Source organism: Lipophrys pholis (assembly GCF_963383615.2).
Source record: "Lipophrys pholis genome assembly, chromosome: 4".
NCBI classification, from domain to species: domain Eukaryota; kingdom Metazoa; phylum Chordata; class Actinopteri; order Blenniiformes; family Blenniidae; genus Lipophrys; species Lipophrys pholis.
Window position 1 is genome coordinate 10,716,987 of NC_137637.1, and position 23,390 is coordinate 10,740,376.

General features: G+C 40.3%; 1 protein-coding gene across 1 annotated transcript in view; it reads right to left on the reverse strand.

Moving 5' to 3' along the window:
* Window positions 1–23,390, reverse strand: part of cntn6 (contactin 6) — a gene marked incomplete at both ends in the record, with an annotated part of 89,084 nt that overhangs the window by 13,018 nt on the left and 52,676 nt on the right. Inside the window, 5 exons of the mRNA XM_080462045.1 lie at window positions 14,545–14,660; window positions 16,059–16,293; window positions 16,864–16,934; window positions 17,469–17,618; window positions 20,831–20,989. Of these exons, the coding sequence (XP_080318171.1) occupies window positions 14,545–14,660; window positions 16,059–16,293; window positions 16,864–16,934; window positions 17,469–17,618; window positions 20,831–20,989 (731 nt within the window). The remainder of the gene's footprint in view (window positions 1–14,544; window positions 14,661–16,058; window positions 16,294–16,863; window positions 16,935–17,468; window positions 17,619–20,830; window positions 20,990–23,390) is intronic.

A 23,390-nucleotide genomic window follows, 5' to 3' on the forward strand; every position in this document is an offset into this window, starting at 1 on the left:
GGATCCTAGTCCTAGAAATAGGGATGGGCAACTGTGGAAAAAGCAACTTCCCCAAAGGAATTAATAAAGTATGGTGAGTTTAGTTTTAGAATTGACTTTTCAAGGCATTTGTTCATATGAGAGTTTGAGTAAAGCAAGTTGAGATCTCCAACACATGAAAGGTGCACGTTTGAGGAAACACCAAATCAGACAGAAGAAAAAAAAAAACAAGCCGGATCTGTGATCAGCTTTAGATACTGTATATCCCCAGGCAGTCCCAGAAACATTTCAAAACCAGCGAATTGATACAGTATCAGATGAATCAGCAACAGCAGAAGCAGCAGCAGCGAGGGGGGGGGGGGGGCTGAAGGATAAGGGGCTTGTCAGAATCTGTATTCACCCTGAGATCATTTGTGACCCTAACACGAGAGAGGGGGAAACCAGACAGGTGAATGTCAAACAGATGGTGTGAGAGTAGGTACTTATTCAATTGACTGCACACAGATTTTCAGCGATCCTGCTTGGGAAAGGAAGATTAGCAACATAGCCTGAAAGTGCTGATAACAGATGCATGTAGGGTGGGGTTTCTTTTTCCACCAGCAGTTTAATTATAGCAGTTTTTCCAGGCACTAGGGGGAAATACCCAAAATACCTGAGCAGATGAGGTTTACAGTTTTTTTACAGCACCTCTGCTGAGAACCTAAACACATGCTAAAAGGAGCAGGGATGAGAGAGAAGGATCTGTGGAGACTCAAGCTGTCGTGTTGCTTCTTAAAGTCAAATGAAGGCAGTGGCAAAGAGGGTGCGTCATACGTCCTACATGAAACACAGCAACACCTCTGAGTTTGGCAGTAAGAAGCAGTACTGGATGCTGATTCAAGGTTTTTGTTTTTATGTAGATTTTTTATTTATTCATATGTTTCCCCACACATATTAAACTGAAGTTTACTGCTTCTTTGCATCTGATAATTAACATTTCACCGGAATGGCAATAAAGTTGTATCTTATCGAATATGCTTGTAAAAAATACATTGTATTTTATATCCATATGCATAGTGGACAACATGTGTCTACTCTTTCTAGGAATAATCCATTTTTAATGTTATTTTTTAGCAAGTCATTTGGGCAACTTGTTATCTGATAAATAAAAGACAATGGTAAAAACAATGGTATTGGGGAGGGGGGGGCGTATAAAATGTGGCTTAGGGCACCACAATGGGTCGGACCGGCTCTGCTCTCAAGGCACTTTATGGAGAAAAACCCAACCTCAAGGTTCAAACCCCTCCAAGGGAAATCGATGATGCATAGTACCATCCAATATTATGTAATTTATGCATTCTTATCATAACCTTTGCATGTGCAAATCTAATATTGACGCCTTCATGGCATGCAAAGTATGACCCTACCATTGATAACAACCAACCAGAACCCCAACTGGAACCACTGAGTTAAATCATGAAGTATACGTGACGTATTTCCAGTTCTCAAGCATCCATAGAAGAGGCACACAAATGCTTTCCTACAGAACAGACAAAGTGGTTCGTTCTCCTTTCTGTCAAGTGGTCATATCATGGTTTTAGTGGAACTGTGGGGTGTCTAAAAGCCTGCAAGTGTCTTTGTTCCATGTGCAGGCCTGAACAGTGATCAGGGTTTTATGGTGGATTACATAGGGATCAGGTCTGCAGTACAACCTGGATTGTTGTGTCCTCAAACTTCCTGTATACACTGTCACACCTTCAAATGTGGAAAAAACCCCAACCTGTTTCACGTCTTTGTTAGACGTTATATTAATTCTTTGTTCATCATGAAATTCTGTTTCAGGATAATAGATAATTTCTGACTTGCTTCGTCTGCTGTTTGATTTGTTCTTTTTTTCATTTAGCTTTTCTCCATTCTTTTATATGCACATCGATTATTTGTCCTATTTATAATGGTTCCTCATTACTGGAATTACTTTTTCTTGTATAAAATGGAATGTTTTAGAAAAAAAAAAAAATACATGTTCCATTAAGTCCATATAGTGTATGACCATTGTGCACATTTCAAAAATCCCTAACATAATAGCCTCAGTTCACATATTTTATTTGCTTGGAAATGTTGCGTTATTCCCAATTCTTGACTTTAGAGTCCTAAAGATGTTCCATCTGTCACCTGAAAGGCTTCAATGGATCAAACGTCTCAGATAAGAAGTGAAACGTCTTTTTCTAAGAGAAGATTCGGTGGAACTATAACTTGGACGACTTCCGACATGTTGAATTATCGTTTTATCTTTTCAATGTGGCCTTTATTTTGTATTGAATGATCTATCCTAAAATTTCCAGCTCATTTTGTTTGTGATTTGTCATGTTTGACTGATTTGAGGAGGAGAAAAACAAATCTTAAACAAGGCCCCCGTTTACATGACAAAGTTTTCAAGTCAAAACTGAAAACGTTCACTGCACTTCGGGTGTCCGTTTACACGTAATGGTGCTCAGAGCCACCGAATACACTATTTTTTGAAAACGCCTCCCAAAGTGTTGCTTTCTGAAAACGCTCCAAACCTGTCTCCATGAAAATAAGAAAAAACACAACTTTTCTGAAACGGGGCCACGACACGTTTTATAGTCACCGTATAAACAATCCAACTTTGTCTTCTGTCCATACAAATTTTCGCAAATTTCGTTGTTAATGTTTATAATGTATGTATAGTGTTCTCTGCGCACATGTGTGTGTCTGTGTGGTTTCATTCGTTTGTCGAGTTTCTGTGTAAACGATCATCTTTTTCAAAACGTTGCCGTGGAAACAAGAAACCTTTCTGAAATGAAAATGCAAAAAAAGAAAAAAAGGGTTTATAATTGAAATGTTCTGTTTTCTCCCCCAAAACACTAAACAGTTATGCAATGTAAAATTCTGAAGAGCTTGATGGTCTTATCGTCTGTCTGCAGTTTTGGACCTTTAAGCAGCACAACGTTAAGGACAGACGGAATTTGGGGCTCAAACCTACTGCATGGACTCAGGAACATTTGCAGTAATGATTGTAAACACAGTTCATTATGCAACCTGTACATCCAATTCAAGTGAAATAATTCAAAACACATTCAAACACATGGCTGTGTTCTTTGTGTCAAAGCTTCATTTAAAAAGGTCTGAGGTTGAACTGAACTGTTCTTTTTGAAAAGCACTGAGAGTGCTCAGTACAAAACCAGAATTGGATGATATTATAATATATTTGTGATTATTCTGTGGGCAACTTAAACATTTACTAAGGCACCACCAATGCTGAAAACTGTGTGAAGGTCTCTTTTCGGGAAAGCCTTCCATTTGACGAAGACTTTGTCATATTCCAACAGTAATTCCATCACATATCAGAAAAAAACATTCCTAATGGTAAACATTCCAGCATTTTTCAGACTAAAAATTTTCCAGATTAAAAATAACCTTTGAAGAAACAGCAAAATGTCTTACGTTCAACATTAGACCTGTTTATATTCCACTGTAAATAACTAGTTTATGGCATCTTTTTATTCACACATCCCAACCTTTTTGGAAGTAGGAGTTTAAACGAGAATGAATATACAGTATTTATCTCTTTCTTCTTGTACTTCCCTGAAGACATATCAGTGTGTTTGTGAGGCTCGGAAGCTGCAGGTTTGTGATCTGCAGCTGAACCAACCTGCCCAGTGCTTATTGTTGCTGTTCTTTGCTCTCTCTTCACCCTGACCGACTGAGGCAGATGGTGCCTCACCTCTGAGTCTGCCTCCGTCTTAGCTTTCTCTCCCTTTAAAGAGGAGCTTCTCCTCTTCACTACTACCCATGAGATAACGCTTGACTGCTTGTATTTCTCTTTACGGTGAGTTCTCAGCCCTGTAAGTAACGGGGAATCAGCACAACATACAATGAAAAAGTGATGTTGAATAATATGTACGTTTTAAATGATTTGTATCAAATAAATACCTTCAGTATAACCACAGCGTCACTCACTATGCCCCCAATGAATTTTGTTTGGACTTTTGTTATGTGAGCGAATTGTTCATTGAAAAACTTGAGCTGATTATCGTAGCTTCCAGACTATTGAGCGCACCTGAATATAATCCACACCCATCAAATCCCCCCCCCCCCCCAAAAAAGAGAAAAATTAAGCTCATTACTCGTAACAATCCAGAAATTCGCTGTGTCATTGTTTAAGCCGCAGGGTTCGGAGTGTGTGAAAAAAGTAGCAGATTATAGTCAGTAAATTTCAGTAGTTTCAAAATGTTGCAGTGTAAACGCGAAGCTTTCCTGAAACAAAAACGCAAAAATTATGCATTTTCACTTAAAACGTTGTAAACGGGGCGTGTTGAGTCAGTTAGGGCAATCTTTAACTCCCTTCAATCTAACTTACCTTGTAAAATATAGAACTCTCGCCCAGTTTCTCAGACAACAAATGACATATTGAAAGCTTCTAGTAAGAGCAGTGCATGATAAACTGCTCTGGGCTAACGCCCTTTTTGAAGTTTCCATGTTTGTAACCCTGGAGGGGAAAGAAAAACTTCACATTTTATTGTGTATATTAGATGCTTAGTCATGAGTCCTGTGTTTTAATTCGGCTCGTCATGAATATTCTTACTTTGCCACACCATGTCAGAGAATTAACTGAAGGCCGAAGCACTTCCTCGTGCTCTCACGGCTTCGAAGGAGAAAAAAAAGCCACAACAATCTGCCGAGAGTTAAACTCCTCGTTTGAAAGTAGACACTCTGAGCTGCATTTGCGTCTGGCTGGCTCAGCCTGAGTACACATATCGGAGTGCTCCTGCTGTTACGGTTCATATAAGTGAAGGCTGCTATGACAACTCACTATCCTCTCAGCTGGGCACGCTGACCCCCCCCCCCCCCCCCCCCCCCCCCCCCCCCCCCCAAAACCTTTGAAACAGCTGTTCTAATCAGGGAGACGCACCAACTACATATTAATAAAGACTTCACCAGGAGCTCAGATCCACTGGGCTGGGACACGTGACTGAAAGGCAACTCGAATCTGCCACTTTCTATGGTGTTTGTCTTGAAGTCTGTAACTTTACACTTCAGTGTGTGCTAATTGGCGCAGTTTATTCAGCAGTTGCTTATCGAGTTAAAATACATCGACATCATTGACACTGCTACCACTGGCCAAATGGTATTTGCTGGCTAGCATGCATGAAGAGCCCTCTGGGGGCCGGCATCCTGCTGAGACAGATTGCTGAAGTGATACAAGAGCTTTCTAAGGTCCACGGTCCACAGATGGCTGTTCAGCCTGCAGGGATGGGCGACCAAACTTCAGTCGTACATGAAAACATCTGCAGAAATCGACTGGGTCTCCGAAAATCTACTTCAAAACTTCAGAGTTTGTGCGAAATGTGTGAAATTTCTTTCGGTGTCCAGCCTAAAAAATTTTTCCTGCAGCAACGTGACACCACTTCTGTTTAGGAAACCCCTTCTCAGTTTGTCACTATGAAAAAGCCTCTGACATCAGTGACTTTGGTTAAAGCACTATGATCTGGCAGGATCTTATGAATGGGTGAGGCTTTCACTCATTTTCTGCCTGCAGAGAGGAACTCACTATTTAGGATTTTAGGTAACCTCTTTAGGATCATTCAACAGAAACTTTGGATTTTCTCATTAACGGCAAGCTGGAACGTGTGGTGCCACACAGCGAGCCCAGTTCCTCATCTACAATTTCCAGTACACATAGAGCAATGTGTACATAGACAATACGCACTGCTCTCTGCGGACTGAAGATGTACAAATATACTGGAGCCTTCAAGTTTGCATGTTCTCCCTTCACAGGCATCTTTCCATACCATATTCGCATGAAGACTGTACATTTCCTGCACGTCTGAATGATTGTGTGTGTTTTCCCTCTGATAGAATGAAGACCTTTTTCTTGGTGACCCTCCGCCTCCGCTCAAAGAGAGCTGGGAAATCTGAAGATTTTTTGAAGGTAGTCTGCAGGCAGGCAACATTCTTTCATGATGGACATATTCTATATTTTAACAGCATCTTACGTAAATACACTCTTTAGTGAAAATGGCAACATCGAAGGAAAACACTTGGAATCCAGTGTTGATGCAACGCGTTTTAGAAAAATGGCACAGGGACATATTCATCAGTTTTGTTCTGAAAGCTTTTTGAAGCTAAGGTCACCGACTAACACCATTTTTTCCATTGTTGCATGTGAACTAAATTTGTTTGCGTTCCCAGTTATTCCAAGGATTTGTAAAATAAACAAGCAATGTATTTACGGGATGTTGACTACTTTGGCAGTCCTGAGCACACAGGGGTTTCTTCATCTACAAGGGATGTTTTCACATTCTCCCTGTGTTTTTCTGTTCAGAAAGGTTTTACTTTTACACAGCGTTCCCATGGAAACAGCTGAAATGATGGAGTTAGTGAGCCGGGCCACAAGTTGACGTTGTTGGTTGCTTTTGTAATGAAAGCACACACACCTTTGTGCAGAGAACAATACGCTATAAACATTAACAATGGGAGTACACAGACATTTGTATGGACAGACGGCCAAGTTGGATTTCTATTACAGGTGATCCTCATCTACAAAACTATCACGTCCCAAGAGAACATGGACTGGGAGTCATGACACTCTGGAGGTAAACATTGTTGTTATTGTCCATCCCGTGCATGTGCAGAACTAGTTACTGCAACCAGAGTGCACATGCGCAGTATCAGTGCTTCAGATGAGTTGCGTTTTACCCCGTTTCCATTGAGATGTTCCATTGAAAAGTTCCACCTCTGGAGCCATTTTCAAAATGTTGTTTTCACCATGTTGTGTAAACAGACACACAAAACGCAACGAGAATTTTGTGTTTTCACTTGAAAAAGTTGTTGTGTAAATAGTGCCTAAAATTGCCTATTGGTGTGTGTGTGTGTGTGTGTGTGTGTGTGTGTGTGCGTGCGTGCGTGCGTGCGTGCGTGCGTGCGTGTGTGTGTGTGTGTGTGTTTGCTGCACAAGTGACCTGCTCAAAATCAACTGATTGGCCCCCGCGACCCCTCATAGGATCGATAGTAAGACGCTGCAGTTTAAAGTCTTTTGTGCCTCTGACTGTGTAGAATGTGACAAACTCATAGATTCCCTCCAATAAAATGGATGGAAACAAAACAAATATCTCCACCGGTGTTCACGAAATGCAAGGAACTGAATTTGAAGTGTAAAAAAAAAACATGCTGAAAAAAAAACAACCCACAGTTAAAAGGTCTCCTGTGTGGAGGAACGGAGTGATGCCTTTAAAGGTAACACGAGGCTAATGTAGTGATACTGCGGACCGGCGGAGGAACAACAAACACTGTCTGGAGCAGGGGTGTCCAACATAAGGCCCGCGGGTCAAAACCAAGCAAGAGGTTCAGTCAGAGTGAGTTTATAAAAACATAGTTAATGCAACATATAGGAGAAGGTTTTTGGACCTTTCACTGTATTTTGCACCAGAAGGTTTTATTATTATTGTTTTTTACGTGGAGATTTTAGTCATTTTGCGTAACTGCTTACGTGGAAATATAAACAAAAACCAATCCTACTTTATTAATCCCCTCTGGGGTCAAGGGTCATGCTCAGGGAGCCACAGTGGTGACCTGTCCACTGTGGGAATCGAACTTGCATGCTCCCAAGTCCGCTTGTCTGACCTCCAGGCCACCACAGTCCACAATCCTAAACCTAACCCTCTATCTATCCACTGGGAACAGTTTCAGGTTCAGTGTCTTGCTCAAGGACAATTCCACATGCTGCAGACTGAGAGACTACCACTCCAATTACTGAGCCTAACGTAAACATTTTCATCATGCAAACAACAAAAGAAAATACTGTATGTTTCAATTCAAAAGTTAAATTGGTATTATTTTACATTGTTGTGTTTGACCTCTGAACTAAGATGTTTTTGACACCCCTGCTCTACAGTGTTGGTTTACAGGGAATAGAACCCTAAAGTGGCTCTAAAATAACGTTTTCCATGGATTCATATGTGAAAAGAAGTTGCTCACAAAAACTTCTCAGAACTCTGCAGAATCCTCTCACTCTGGATTTCTGCACACTGCTGCTGTTCACCGGTTCGACTCTGCTGCTTCACTTTGACAGTCAGATGAAAAACATTAACAAAAAGAAAGAAATAAAAAACACCTCGGTCTACATCCTGCTCAGTGGAAAACCAGAGACGGGCACAGTAAATGGCTCGCTGGTGAACACAGCAGAAAGTGTCGGCAGTGAAAAACCAGATATTTCCCCCGAGGAGGTGGTGGAGAGGAAGATGGAGGTAAAAGGAGAGTGAACACAGCACTTACTTATTGTTCAGTTTGCCATGAACTTACACTCGGCTGCCAGCTCGTCTAACAGCTGCTTAGAGAACCATCACGGCGCGCATATCTCCAAAGTTTAACTTCGACAGAAAGAAAGTGACCATTCTAACCTTCACACAGCAGGGATTTATTGCGAAGCCGCCGTACAGGACTGAGCTCAGCCTTCCTGAAGTCGGCATGAAACCTCACAGACGCTTTTCCTGCTTGTTTTATGTGGAGGAATCTTGCAGATGTCTTGGACCGTTTCCAAACATCATAAAATGGGTTTGGAGGTTGTTTTGATTTCAGGTTGTTTTATACATCTTTAATTAGTTTTCTGTGTATCACAAATTTTATATTGCATTAGTGTTGTTTTGGGCTATTAGGAACAGGTTTTCTTTTTTTTTCGTCTTTTCTGGTAATTTTTGAATCTCCTTTGGATCAATTTCAGATTTCTCACGACTTCTTTTACAAAGCTTTAGCTTCTATTTTTTATTTTTTTTAAATAACTTTTTATTCAACATGTCTATGCATTCTCTGTCCAATAACTTTATATCTCTAAGTGGGGTTTTTCACTTCGATTATGAAGCACTCAATCAAACTTGAATTATTCATGATTTTGTTCCTTTTATAATCTCACATGTTTCTTTGGAGTCTTTTGATGTATTTTTCAGATGATCCTGCATCCAGTGTGTCATTTTGAAGACAGTGGTTTTCTTTTCTTAAATCTGAAGGTTTTTGCTCCTTTTTTTTTTCATTTTTGACTCCAAGCTTTTTGTCTCATATTGGTTATTTACTGTCTTTTTGTGGTTTTTGCTTTTATGTTGAATCACTGAATAAAACTCGATTCATTGATGACTTATGAAACTCTTTGTGGACTTTAGGTCTCGTTTAGTGAGTTGTTGTATTTTTTACCATCGACAACAAAAGTTGGATAAAGGTTATGTTTTTGTCTGCATGTATTGATTTATTGGTTTGTATGTATTTTACCAACCTTTCGCAAAAACTATTACCCAAATTGTATGAAATCTTCAGGGATGATTTGTCTTCATCCAAGGACCAATCAGTTAGATTCTGGGACGTAAACGGCAAACCATTTCCGAATAAATCCACAAAAAACTTAAAAAATGTCCCATACGATGTCGCATTAGAGGGACCTCATGGAGGAGGTCAAAGGAGATCAGCGTATGTTGCCATGGAGATGCACTGGAGGGCTGCAGCTGCCGTGAGCCGTCTGCTAGCACGCTGCCATCCCCGCTGCCATCCCCGCCCCCTTCTTCACTCTCAGCCAATCACAACTCGGTCTGACGGTGCATTCAAGTAACACGAAAAAATGGCAACTAACAGAATATCATCATTTAACCTTAGCATTGCAAGGTGGCACTGGTGAAGGTATGCGTTCTGCCGAGTGCCTGTTCAAGTTTATATTTTCATTTAGCATTCCTTTCTCCTCATATGATGTGCCTTGATGTTCTGCCGCGGTGGTAAACTATTCTATATGTTCGTTGTCTGTCCAAACCACAGTCCGTGTACTCGCCGTTGTTAATGTGTGTAGCGTTTGTGTTTGTGGTGTCCTTACAAAAACATATAACAACCCCCACTAGTGGCCCTACCTGCTAACTACATCCTTTCTGTCGTTACCGTTTAAATTGACATCGTTTTCAAAAGGATGCCATATAAATACAAAACTTTATTGAAATGAAAACACACTAACCCAGAGGTGTCCAACCTCGGTCCTGAAGAGCCCCTGTCCTGCATGTTTTAGTTCTCTCCCTGCTTCAGCATACCTGAATCTAATGACGATGTCATCACCAAGGTTGTGAAAAAGCCCAATAACGAGCCCTTCATTGATATCAGGTGTGCTGCAACTGGGAGAGAGCTAAACCCTGCAGGACAGGGGCTCTCCAGGACCGAGGTTGGACACCTCTGCACTAAACTATGCGTTTTCAAAAAGTTCCATTTTCCTCTATTTCCAAGGAGACGGACGAGGACCGTTTTCAAAAAGATGCATTTTCAATGGCTCCCAGCAATGTTGTTGTGTAGACGGACCAAAATGCAACAAAAACATTTGATTATCACAGGTCAGATGAGGAATGTGACAAATCCTAAGGTATATTACATTTGAATATCAAAATATTATTTTTGAGGCGAGTGTCACAGTTTCTTAAAATGATTTTCTGGATATGGAATAAAAAGCTGTATTTTTTTTTCTTCATAAATTAACGTTATTATTTCTTAAAATAATCATTTTTTTCTACTTATATTTTTGCACAATTTGGCTTGACTTGCTGTTTCAATGGCTTCTTCTTTCAAAGGAATGTGGTTAAAAAATAAGAATTTTATTTTCCTTTTATAAAATCAGGTTTACTTTGTTCGAGCTACATTAAATAAGGAAATGTCATGCTGTTCTCAATGCACGGATATATTTAGCTAGTGGTATTTGTTCTGTACCGTTTTAATTGAGTTATGTTCACTGTATCACAGTTGTGATTTAATTATAAATCTAAATGTTTTTGATACAGGTGTAATATTCAGCTCTTTATTGCATAATGTGTGGTTTGTAACTTTTAAAGGACATTTATATTGTTTCTTCAAGTACAACATTGTAAAACGTACAAGATCAACGTAACTGATAATTAATCATCTGCAAAATTGCATAATTGTTATCCGAAACAGCAAACAGTAGGATTAATTCTCTCATTAATTCATGGGAGAGTTTACATTATGGAGGGTTATTTTCTGCGGCTGGGTGGGCCAGCTTCATCTGACAAGTGTCACAAGCACACGGGCGGATATTTATTCAAATTCTCACAATGACAAACTTTTCCTAAAGAGGTCCCACAGGATTTTCTGACATATATTATAATTAATCTAATTTAGCGCCTCTCAAATCCAGTTTCAGTGGAATCGTTAGAACGAAAGAGGCCGGGCAACGCGCCAGCCGGCGCTGCTGTACGAGGACGCTGCAGCATCAGGACCAGACAGTCAAGTTTCACTCTGCTTTTCAAACCGTAGTGGAGCACAATTGAGAAATACAATGCTTTAAAGGACACATAAACAATGAACTTGATAGTCTGGATAAATACATATTCATAAATAAAGTTAAAACTCGGGCTGTCAAACAATAAAGATTTTTGAATCAGATTAATCACAGAGTTGCTGTGAGCTCATTTTGATTAATAACGATTAAATATTCATTCATTTTTAATCTTAAATAATCACGTTTCCTTTTGCCTGAGCAAACAGACTCAAAACAGAAGGGAATATATCTCCACATGACGTGTTTGTTAAACACCTTCAGTTAATGTTTAACAAAAAAAAAACCTTTGCTCTTTTATAAACATTTATCCACATTAATGTTCCTGTCACTCCTTTTTCAGCAGCGACTAAACAAACTAACTTGTTGACTTTGTCCGAGAGGAGAGCTAAACGATACTTATTTACAATGTCGCTGCAACAGAGAACAGTCAGCGGAACCTCCGACAGTGTGCTTCGTGATAATGTGGTATTTTAAAGTTACTCTACCAGAAAAGGATCTTGAGAATATACTTCCCATAAAAGGTCTCACTTCTGCACATATCAAACAATACATGAAAAAAAGACTATTACCACACATTTCCACAAATTTCCAACCCGCAGTTGCCTTAATCGTTCACAACAACGTCAATATGTTTACAAACAAACTGGAATTTGTAGCCATCAAACTGGGTTTTTGTTTCGCAAACTAACGCCGTCTTCAGAAACCTGCCGCAAGGGTTTCTGGGATATCAAAGATGGCGTTGCGGGGGCTCCAACGAAAATATCAACACTTGACTGATTGAGCCCGAAAAAAAGGCCAGACTTTCTCAAAGAAGAAGTCTGAAAGCCACGAGAATAGTCTTCAATGTTGTGAGACTCACCGTTAATCATTTTTCCAGTGTGTACAAACGGGATCTTGTCACACAATGCCTTGGGAAAGTTTCGGAGTTTCCGTGAATTCTGGTAATTGCATTAAAATGTTTCATCAGATTAATCATGACGATGGATTAATCCCGTTAATTCATCAATTTAGAAAGCCTTAGCAAAAGCATTTGGAAGAAAGTAAACTTTCCTTGCAATTTCTTGCTGTTGATTTGACACATTTGACTGTGCGCCATACATTTGCTTGTGTTGCCGTCGTACTCTTCGCACCATAAACATACAATTGAGGACAAAACTCCCTTTGGAATGTGATCATGCTGCCTGTCATCCAGAGTACTCTATCAAGAAGATTCTCATTAGTTACTTCATTTGGATTCAGACTGGGAGCATTTCAATAAGGTGGCAACTGTGACATATGACTACTATTACTATTCTACTGAATCCTTCCACCTGGCCGTTGTTTGGCCTCGGTTTGACCAAGGCCCGTTTGAAAGAAAACTCTACGTGTCGTAATTTTTTCACAAACACACCTGGGCTGTGAATGCGTTTGTCCTGGATTTTAGATTATTTAGGCTCCATCTTCAATTGATTCATTCTAGCAGACAATCTTACATCATAACAGACACTGTTTGCCAACTCATGGCCTGGCATGCCAAATGCATCGTTTTTAACGGTTCTGATGTTACCATGGAAACAGACATTGTTTTCAAAACATTAAAAAAAAAAAAATCTGAATTGAAAACACAAAAATAAGGCGTTTTCACTTCAAAAGGTTGTAGGGCAAATGGGTTATATGCTATGTTTTTTTTGTTTTACATGTAATAATTCTCAATATGAAATGAAAGCGGCAGCTCTTCCATCATGGGTTTGTTTTTCCCTGTGCTCAGCGCGTAAAGTCCAAGCTCAGCGCTTTGTGCGCTTTAACTGGGGTCCTATAACGACGCATGTAGCAAACACTGCGAGCAAACTCTCGCAGCTTCTGCACCGAGGTCACGCCACTGGGGCTTTACCACGCAGGTAACCTACCCGAGGTCTACCGAGGAACAATGTTTTTATCTGCCTTTTTTCCCCACAGCCTCGTCCCTCAGAGAGTGTATGTTGTGGAGGATAGTGATGAATGATGTTCACACTTCTTATATATATATATATATATATATATATATATACATATACATTTTTTTTAATAGCAGCTGTTGAGTTCAGAGCTGTTTTAAAACAGCTACCAGAAGACCTCTTCATCTCCATTACAAGAATGTTTGAAAAACTATTACAAATGTTTACTATTTGAATATTCCTTGAAGAAAATTCCTCAAAGTACAATCTGTTAAAAACAATATAAAATACTTGCTATTTAGCATAACGCATCAAAATAAAAGCTAACATACAGCATTTGAGTGAAATCATGTGTTTTCTTTTGTGTTGTGAGCAGTTACTCGTGTATTTAGTTTTTTTTCAGTCCAACAAATGAGGGAGTGACACATCCTCACATGATTTAAACCCTGTTTACATTGACCGTGTTTTCACGCGAAAGCTAAAAGGTTTTGTTGCGTTTTGGGTGTCAGTTTACACAACAGCGGGTGCTCGGAGCCTCTGAAAAAGCAACTTTTTGAAAACAGTTCACAAGGTGGAACTTTTTGAAAATGCCCCGACTCCGTCTCCGTGGAAACAAGGGAAAACACAAATTTTATGAACCCCTGCTACTGTGCATGCGCACCACAGTGACAAGTGTTTCTCTGTGTAGAACAACTAAATATAAACCTATAACATACAAACCTGTGTTGTGTCCATTTAACGCTACTGTATATGTTTACTTTGTGGAAAGTTGCATAAATGTGGTTTATTGTTGATAAATGTTGCAGACTACTGCAGTGTTTCGGATCTCATTTTGTCATTTATATGCACCACAAACACATTCAGGATGAAGGCTGGTTCATTAGCATCCACATTTAACCACATGGAGGAGAATACACATTTCTCCATCTTTGGCCCCGTTTCTGCATTTTCACATCAGAAAAGTTGTGCGTTTACACGGCAACGCTTTCAAAACGTCTACACAAGAATGGCAGAAATGGTGAAACTGATGTAGTTAGCTGCTGTTGTTTGTTTTTGTGACGAAACCACACACATGCGCGCAGAGAACAATATGTTATAAACATTAACAATGGCAAATACACAGATATTCATATTGACAATGTCATTGCTAATCTCCTCGTGCATGTGCAGAAGAACTATTTACCAGCCGTGGTGTGCAAGCACCGTAGCAACGTTTCAGAAAAATTGCATTTTCAAACAGTTGTGTAAACTGATGTCCAAAATGCAATAACAGTGTTTAGTTTTCACTTGAAAAGTTGTGTTTTTTGGGGGGAAATGTTTCAAGCTAAAAAAAACTTTTCCCACCTCGTACGCGATGATCTTCTCCCGGCTGGACTTTGAGGGCATGGGTTCCCAGAACACCTCCACCTCCGAGGCAGACGTTGCGCGGGCCCACACTCGAGACGGAGCTTCAGACGGCTCTGGACACATGAGAAGTTAAATACAGCTGCAATATTCCCTCAAACAATTGGAACAATGTGGAAATTTCAAAAAGCAAAACACAATAATGTGCCACGAACCACTGAATCACATTCGGTAAAAGCAATAATTCTTGCAATGTATTCATGCAAAAATATTCATAATTTTAGAGCAGAATGGGGAAATCTTTAGGAGTTCTGGAATTAATAAACTGTTTTTAACAGATAACTCTTTCTGGGAAAAGTAAAAGTGTGGTCACTTCCACCTTTGCTTTTTAAGTGAATAATAATTACAGAACCCATATTTTTTTCATAAAATATAATTTTTCACAGGACACAAGCACAATGTGCTGATTCCCAAAAACAGGATTTTTGTTTTTTAAAGACAATAAACTGTGAAATCTGATTTCATTATTACAGTGTGGGTGCAGTTATTACATCACCTAATACATTGTTTCACGTTATTAATAACCAGAAAATGATGTAATAAGCTATTACTATATAATAAGGGCTGAATATTATCTTGTTACAATTTTGTTCAGTTATTACATTGATCGCTCTATTAAATTAAAAATTGTTAAAATGTTCACCCTTTTATTTCTTTCGCATTAAATACCAAATAATTTTGCAGACTTTTTTTTTTTTTGCAGCAAATATCCCCCCAATAAAGCTTAGAATATTCTGTAATAACACAACTACATTTTCAGATTACTAAGCATTTCAATCATTGTCTTACAAGGGTGAATTTTTAAACATATTATAACTTTTTTTAAAACGTATGTGCAACTTCTAGTCCAGAAAATATGGTACCTCTAATGTGCAACTTTGGCCCTGTTTACAGGACAATGTTTTCAAGTGAAAGCGCACAACTTTCATTGTGTTTTCAGTGTGTTAAGTGAATGTTTTACACAATAAAGGTGTTCGAAGCCACTGAAAATGCAACTTTTTGAAAATACTGTGACTCTGTCTCCATGGAAACAGCAGAAAACACTACTTTTTGAATACGCTTGTGGCCTGCTATGCTAATTAAATAGTTTCTAGCGGTTCTGCTGTGACCTTGGAAACCGACAGTGTTTTGAAAGCGTTGCAGTGTAAATGCGGAAATTACCTGAAGCAAAAATGCAAAAAACATGCATTTTTACTTGAAATGTCATTGTGTAAAGGTGGAGCCTTTCTAAACCAAAATGCAAGTATTATGCATTTTCACTTGAAAATGTCACGTAAACAGGGCCTTATAGTCTGAAAAATAACGTAGTTCATATTTCACTGACTAGATTTGAAGCTCAACTGCCAGAAATAATGCCGAATTATAATTTTCACCGAAGAAACTAAATGAATTTTAGAAAAATATACAAACGTTTTTTTAAACTTTCTGAGGGAGATTGACTCGGCTTTACTCACCTTCCTCTGCAGAAAACACTCGGACCACCCGGCTGAACGGCCCCTCTCCCACGCTGTTGTACACGCCCACCGTCACTTCAAACTGGGACAACGGCGCCACGCTGTCGTTGCGGTAAACATATCTGTGCGCGTCCGCTGAAGCCAGAACCGTCTGGATCCAGGTGCTGCTGCCGAGTGGGCGGAAAGCCACCACGTAGCCGAACTCCTCTCCGCTCTGCTGTTCCTCTGGAACCGGCTGAGATGAGGACAGAGAAAGTTACGCCTTTGACCCGAGTGATCGTGAGCAGAAATTCAATTTGAGAGGGAAAATAAAGGGGAAAAAATAGGGCGGCACCGATACCAGTACTAGTATCAGGTCCAATAATGCATGGAGCATTTGAGGTGACGCATAGCTTTCGCACATCATAGGTAGAGGGAATATGAATTACGCTTTATGGCAATCAATAAGTACTCATATCGGTACTTGGTATCGGCATGTACTCATTTGTTAATAAAGCAGTATCAGTGCATTCCCTAGAAATAAGATGGGAAAGTTTTACACCGATACAGCAGCTCTCCACTCTGAGCTGCATCCAAAGAACGTAAAGTTGTCACCGGGTTTCCAGATTTTCAGACATTGCTCAGTATCTGTTGTCATTGACACATAAAAGGGGGTCAGCGGGCAGCAAATCAGACGGGAGCCCTGCGTTCAATTAAAAGCGCCGCCACAACTTCATTCTCATCAAACAAGAGAAAGAAAACGAAAATAAAAAAAAATCCCCCGTCACAATGAATGCCCACTCAAAAACGCCCATGATCCTCTTACCTCCCACATAATAACAAGTTCTCCTCGAGCTCCGCCGCCGCCGCTCACGTTGACTGGTGCGACCTTAGGAGCTGCACACACAACAAAGGAGACTCATTCATGCCTCAGTGTTTCCACTGTTGTGTCTCATGCAGTACGAGACAACGCTTTAAAACACGCGCGCACAGACACACAGCCTTCAGTGTGGTGATCACAGCCACTATGACGAGCTGCGTTATTTACACAAAAGGGGTTAATCACTTGGTTGACAAGCGGCATTACCGTTATTAGCCGAGTGCCGCATGTCGGCCCCATGTGTGAGGCGCGGCGGGAAACTTGTTCCCCCGTGAATCAAGCAGCAGGATGAAATTACTCAGCTCAACGGCTCAAAAGAGAGAGAAGAAGAAGAAGAGGAAGAAAAAAAACACTTTCTTGTCTTGTGGCACGTGAGAACATTTCCTGTTGATGCTACCGGTAATTAATCCTGACACACATGAGCTTAGCGCCACTCACTTCGCGGGCCAATCCCGACGTTTGGCAGGAAAGCCAACGACAGGTTTAACGTGAGTCACAAACGTGAAAATAAATCAAACAGTTAAATGACATTTTCCAAGTGATGAGGATACCTGCGGCTTGGGTCCGAATCTGTTTGGACGGCGTGCTGGGCTCGCCAACGCCAACACTGTTGATTGCCACGACCCTGAATTCATAATCCACCCAGGGGTTCAAATCTGTCACTGTGGCATGCATCATCTGTCCAGGCACAGAATCAGGAACTAGGATTAAAAGAATTTAGAATTGAAATGTGTTTTTGTTGCTTCTTGTTCTTTTTTCTCCCTACTCAGGCACATTTCATATCTAGTCTCTAAGAAAGATTAAAGAAAAAAAAAAGAAGATACAAAACATTTCAAAAAACCAGTGAAGTACATCGCAGCCAAATGATGACATTTGTAAATCTTTTATTGCTATTCCTATTACAGTTTGTCACTGCTCCAGCAGCCCTAAATTCTCCGCAACTGTTATGGATATAGCGCGGCAAACGTCTCCAGTCTCCCAATGCAATTTTAAACACAACAGCAATTAAATAAATCCAATGAATGAGCTGTCAGGCGGTGGGTTCGCTTGACGGGGTTGACACGACGGAGCTGAGCATCTTTCTTTGAGACTAAACTGGTCTTAAACAAATCAGGTCTGCCGGAGAAAGAATTAATTTCAGTCTGAAGGGGGTGAAAAAAAAACTGAAGCTATATTTGGAAGCATGAAGGATGTCAACTAGGAATGCACCGATACCACTTTTTTAAAAGACGAGTACAAATATGAGGACGAACCTTGAGATTGTTGCAGATACCGAGTACCAATACCGATACCAGTACGTATTAAACGCCATAAAGCGTTATAGTCCATAAACGATTTGTGAAGGCAACGCCTCCGCGTCGACGCTACACGCACCTCCGCGGCTCCAGTATTTTACTGCGTGAACAGTACGAACAGGGCAATGCGTAGCGTGTATCTACACACTGTCCTATGTGTACTGGAGACTGTAGACCGAGGGAATGAGCCCTCTGTTAATGAGTGTATCAGTCATACGTTAATCATGTTTAGCATGTAGCATTGCTAGTAGTAGCATCGGAAGTCTTTAGCATATAGCATGAGCAACATCTGGCTAATGCTGCTGGTCCCTATGTCACTGGTGATTAAGTTGCTGGTGTTGTACGAACAAGCTTCCCTCCCTCCGCAGTGTGTCTCACTTTTGTCATTGTCATCGATATTAAAGAACCTCCAAAACGCTGAAATCGCTCGTCCTCTCAACTACCCATTGGCGACGTTGCTGACGGATTGGATGACGTCACGTAATACTCGCCAAGTAGTATTGAGGAAAACGTGGTTTTCCTTACTGCTATCGGTGCATCCCTCATTAACACCAGGTGCTATGTATGAGTGAAGCTGGATTCCAGGTACATGTATTAAGATAATTAACATTTGAAGGCTAAAACACACGTTTGATGGACTCTAACCTGTAGTGTTGACTACTAAAGTTTCTCGTAGGGCTGCACAATAGCAGGTTATAATGTTAATGTGGCATTTGCGATATAATCTGTGACCCATACCAACATATATGCAGATGGTGTTAATGTCTATGCGATGAGATTTCTTCTTCCATGTAATAGTTTTCTCATCTTCTTCTACATTGTCTGGCAGTATGTTCATATATGACATCAATATAACCGAGGTGGGATTTATAAATTATTGATTGGGGTTGAAATTAACAGTTGCAATATATGATGTTAATCTTTAAAAAAAGTCTCTTCTTAGATGTCATTTTAACGAAACATTGTTGATTCTTCTCTTCTTTTTTTTTTTAAGTAATTGTGTGTGTACGGTTTCCAGCAGCAGTGTCTCAGAAGCAGTTGTTGACTTTGTTGTTTTAAGTCTTTTTATCTTTATTTTTGTTCTTTTTTTTTTTGCTTCTGGCTTGTGTCTTCATGCCACCAGGTATGATGTAACGCTGAAATAACAAAGTGAAATACGATCTGTTGTCAACACAATCTAATGTAGTAGGGACTCCAGTGCATTTTTTTAAATACATTTCCACTGCCACACTGCCTGCAAATATATTATTCATTTGTTCAGAGTGCAATTAAATACTTTTATTCGATGACAAGTAAATGTGCACATAAAAAATGGCTTTGTTTTGGAACTCAATCCTGGGAGATTGAAATTATCTATCAAAGTATTAAATGAATTGCCTGCAATTCTCTTAGTTCATACATTTCTAGCAAATTTCAGTTTAAAGAGGCATTTCCAGAGTCACATATTCCCCTGGAGCAGCAGAGCTGTATCAAACGCATTAAAAATTCACATTTTTCACAGCCTTGTACTCATAACAAAAAGAGTAATAATCACTAAGATTCTGTAAAGTAGGATGTAGTATTTTGTCAGTCCTCTTTCATAATTAAACAGCTGGATATCTGAACCGCCTTTTTAAACGACCACTGTATTAAAATGTGTCTTCACATTTTGCGTGTGATAATAAGACTGACTCAGCTCATGCATTGCATCTATAAACTGTAAATCATCAAGACATTTTAGTGGATTATAGCTTGACAGTGGTAAAAATGTTATCACTGGTGTTTCTGAAGATTTCTACCAGGATAGGTGAAAAGTTGTGGCTGTGACTCGAATTACAATAGCAAAGTTGGAGTGGGGTTGATACCATGTCTAGCAGAGGCTACTCTGTGTGTCCAAAGGTGATCAGATGGATCATGGAAAACGTTTTCATTTGAGGCTGCTGAAGTGACAATACTAACGAACAATGTAGGGATGCACCGATACCACGTTTTTAAAGGATGATAAAAAAAGAAAGGTCAGAGTTAAGTGATGCCCCTGCATCGCCCATGTGTCGTCTGCATGAAGCTCGTAAACCTGTAAAACTCCATCGATTATCCGCATCATTGTTTAAGCAGCAGGGTTCAAAGCGTCTAGAAAAAAAGTAGCCGCTTATAATCCGGAAATTACAGTACTTATTAACTGCCATGAAGTCTATTTCCTATCCATAAGCACACGATAAGTGAAGGCGATGTGTTGCGTCTCTTTAGCATGCAGCACGACTCTGCGCTACTGGATCCACTGAGAGTTAAACTAATGAGCGACATCGGGCTAACTCTGCTGGTCCAAATGTCTCTGGGGATTAAATAGCTCTTGATATTTTGCCAGAACACTGACTTTAGTCATTCTCATTCATATTAAAGAATCTCTGAACCGCTGACATGGCTCGTCCTCTCTTGTCTACTCCTTGCTGATGGATGATGTCACGTAATAATTGCTGGGCTGTATCAGAGATCTCTTAGGGGTATACCACGTGTTATTGGACCTGATATACCCAATATTATCGGTGTCGGTGCATCCCTAAAAAAAAAAAAGCAATATTTTGACTAATGCCACAATTTTACAGAACAAAAAAGGTGGTAAATGTTGGGTTGGTTGTTACCTGTCCTCACGGTCTGCCAGCCAATAGAGAAGGGGGTCCGAGCCTGCACCATGTACCTGGTAACAGGACTGTGGTTGTCAGGTCCAGAGCCCCAGGATAGTTGCACTGTGGTGTCAGTAATGTCAGTCACCACCAGGCCCTCCGGGGCTCCTGGAGGTCCTGTAACGACCCCAGAGAGAGGAAGAGACACCAGGATCAGCAGTGAAGCTTAACGTAGGTTGAAGCAAAATGAGATTGTTTCAGTTTGATGAGGCGAATGAGCCTCCTGAGGAGACGACTCATAACTTTGGCAACGACCAAAGAGCGATGGGAGGCAGGAGCAGTCGTCCAATCAAGGTTCACTGGAAATGCAGCTTAAAACATCTGCTGTGTGAATATAGTTACACATAGTTACACACACTGCTTTAGGTTAACATAACTCAACAATACAGTATTGTCAGGTAACATGAAAACACTGACAACAACCATTCGGCCACCATTGGGATGGATATGAGAACCTCACTGACTTTTTCTTGTGGGCAGTCTGAGTTGATAAAATACTAATCGACATGTACAGATTTATCCTTTCACTTACTGAAAATTCTTCCTTTCTAACATGTGTAGTGGAGTGAATTCCACCTTGGATATGAGTGAACATCTTTGACTGCCACTGCGTATTGGAGCTGATCTATCAATGAGGGCGCCGTATTGGTCCCACTTTACCTCCAGTACATTCGCTGCTATTGAACAAGGAGGTCTTTATACAATTACGCTACTCATAACGTACTAATGTACACAACTATCAAGTACCTTAACTTAATACATTTTGGAACCAATTCAAATTTCAGTGAGCAGTGATGCCGGTAACACGTTACTCTGATATGACCACTTTCTTTGGTAACAAGTAATCTAACGCGATAGTATTTCCAAAAGTAATTTGGGGGGAGTTGAAGGTTGAAGGAGTTTTGGCAAAACCAGTTATCATTTTTATGTTGAGACACTGCTGAAAGTTACTGATAAAGTAACATGTAATCTAATGTAGTTACTTTTAAAAACAAGTCATCAGTAAAGTAACTAAGTTACTTTTTAATTGAGTAATCAGTAATCAGATTGCATTTTCAAGGTAACTGTGGCAACACTGTCAGTGAGCTATGGTTATTTTGATTGTGCAGACATGTCCTTCCTCAGGAGGCAAAAGCAGGTCCTCATCCAACATGGTGGTGAAGATTCCAGCAGTCAAAGAGGGATCTATCTATAGTGTACCAAAATTACAAACTGTAATCTGTCAACCAATCTGCCATCTGTCAAACATTAGCGCCCTGATGGGTGAAAGGAGAAAAGGAAGACGCCAAAGGCTAAAAGCTGACTCTGGTAAAACAATTGTTTTGTTAAATTTAGAGACACTTATCCCAGGTTTCATGATTCGGAGCTTCTGGCAACACCAACTTAGACATAAAACCCCATAAGCCCCGAGACTCTGTGCAAATGGTGATTGCCATGTTGCCGAAGTTGCTCTATTCGGCTCAAGGATGCAATTGTCCTTGATAGAATATCCTCCATGTCATGATTGTTTAATGTATCTAGTGAAGCTTTTACTCACATAGATTCTCTCCTTTGAACCCAACGACACCCGCAGTGTCATCGGCGTTCGTCTCTCTTTACAGCCTGACGCCACGCGAGCATGTTTGGGTAATGCCATCAGTTTCGAGACATGCAGCTGATGAAACGCACCGCAAATAGCTGAAATACTCAAAGGGCAAGACAAAGTCACGGAGCTGTAAGAGAGAAGGCACCCAAATGTGGCGACGTGTGCCGTGAAGGAATATGGGTAACATTACAGCTTGGATGTTAATGAGTTACACTTGAAGATTACAAAACGAGAAGAAGAAAGAAAAACAAGCTCCCCAGCCATTAACACAACGAATGAAACTGTGCTTCAATTACTATCTTATGAACAAAGGAATTAAGGTAGGCAGGGATTAATGATGACATGGTGTGCTTTAGGAAAAAGTTCCTTAAAAGATCTAGTACCTTTAAAGAATGCCTTGACACTATAGCAAAAGCTTCATTATTTAAATTTTTAGAAAGGGTTACAGGTATAGTCATATTTCCTAGTTTTATATTGATGATTTAGGAATAGATCAGGTTTTTATTTGGCAATATTCACTTACAAGATGAAGGTCAAAAGGTAAATTTTGATGTACTGTCATAAGTCACAGGCCTTACGATCCTATATGTTTGGGCTTGATGAGGCCTCCCTGCCTTGCCACTGTAGGACAGTAAAAGATCCTATCTTCCCTTATGAAAAGCTGCCTACTGTGTGGCAAGAAACCTCGGATGAGTCTATAAAGGATAGCCACCCTGCGAGCATATATCTCATCGCGTGCGGCCATTGATAACATGTATTAAAGCTGCCTGAGGCTTATTTTGCTCAGTAAGCATTTTGTGATGTTGTGAATTTATTCCCCTGTCCGGGAGGATTGCAACACCGTCACGGTTCAGGGGTTTGCACGTCCCAACGACCTGAAGGACTCTGCTGGCGGGACCGTTGAACTCTTGTTGCGGGTCAACCGAGGCAGAC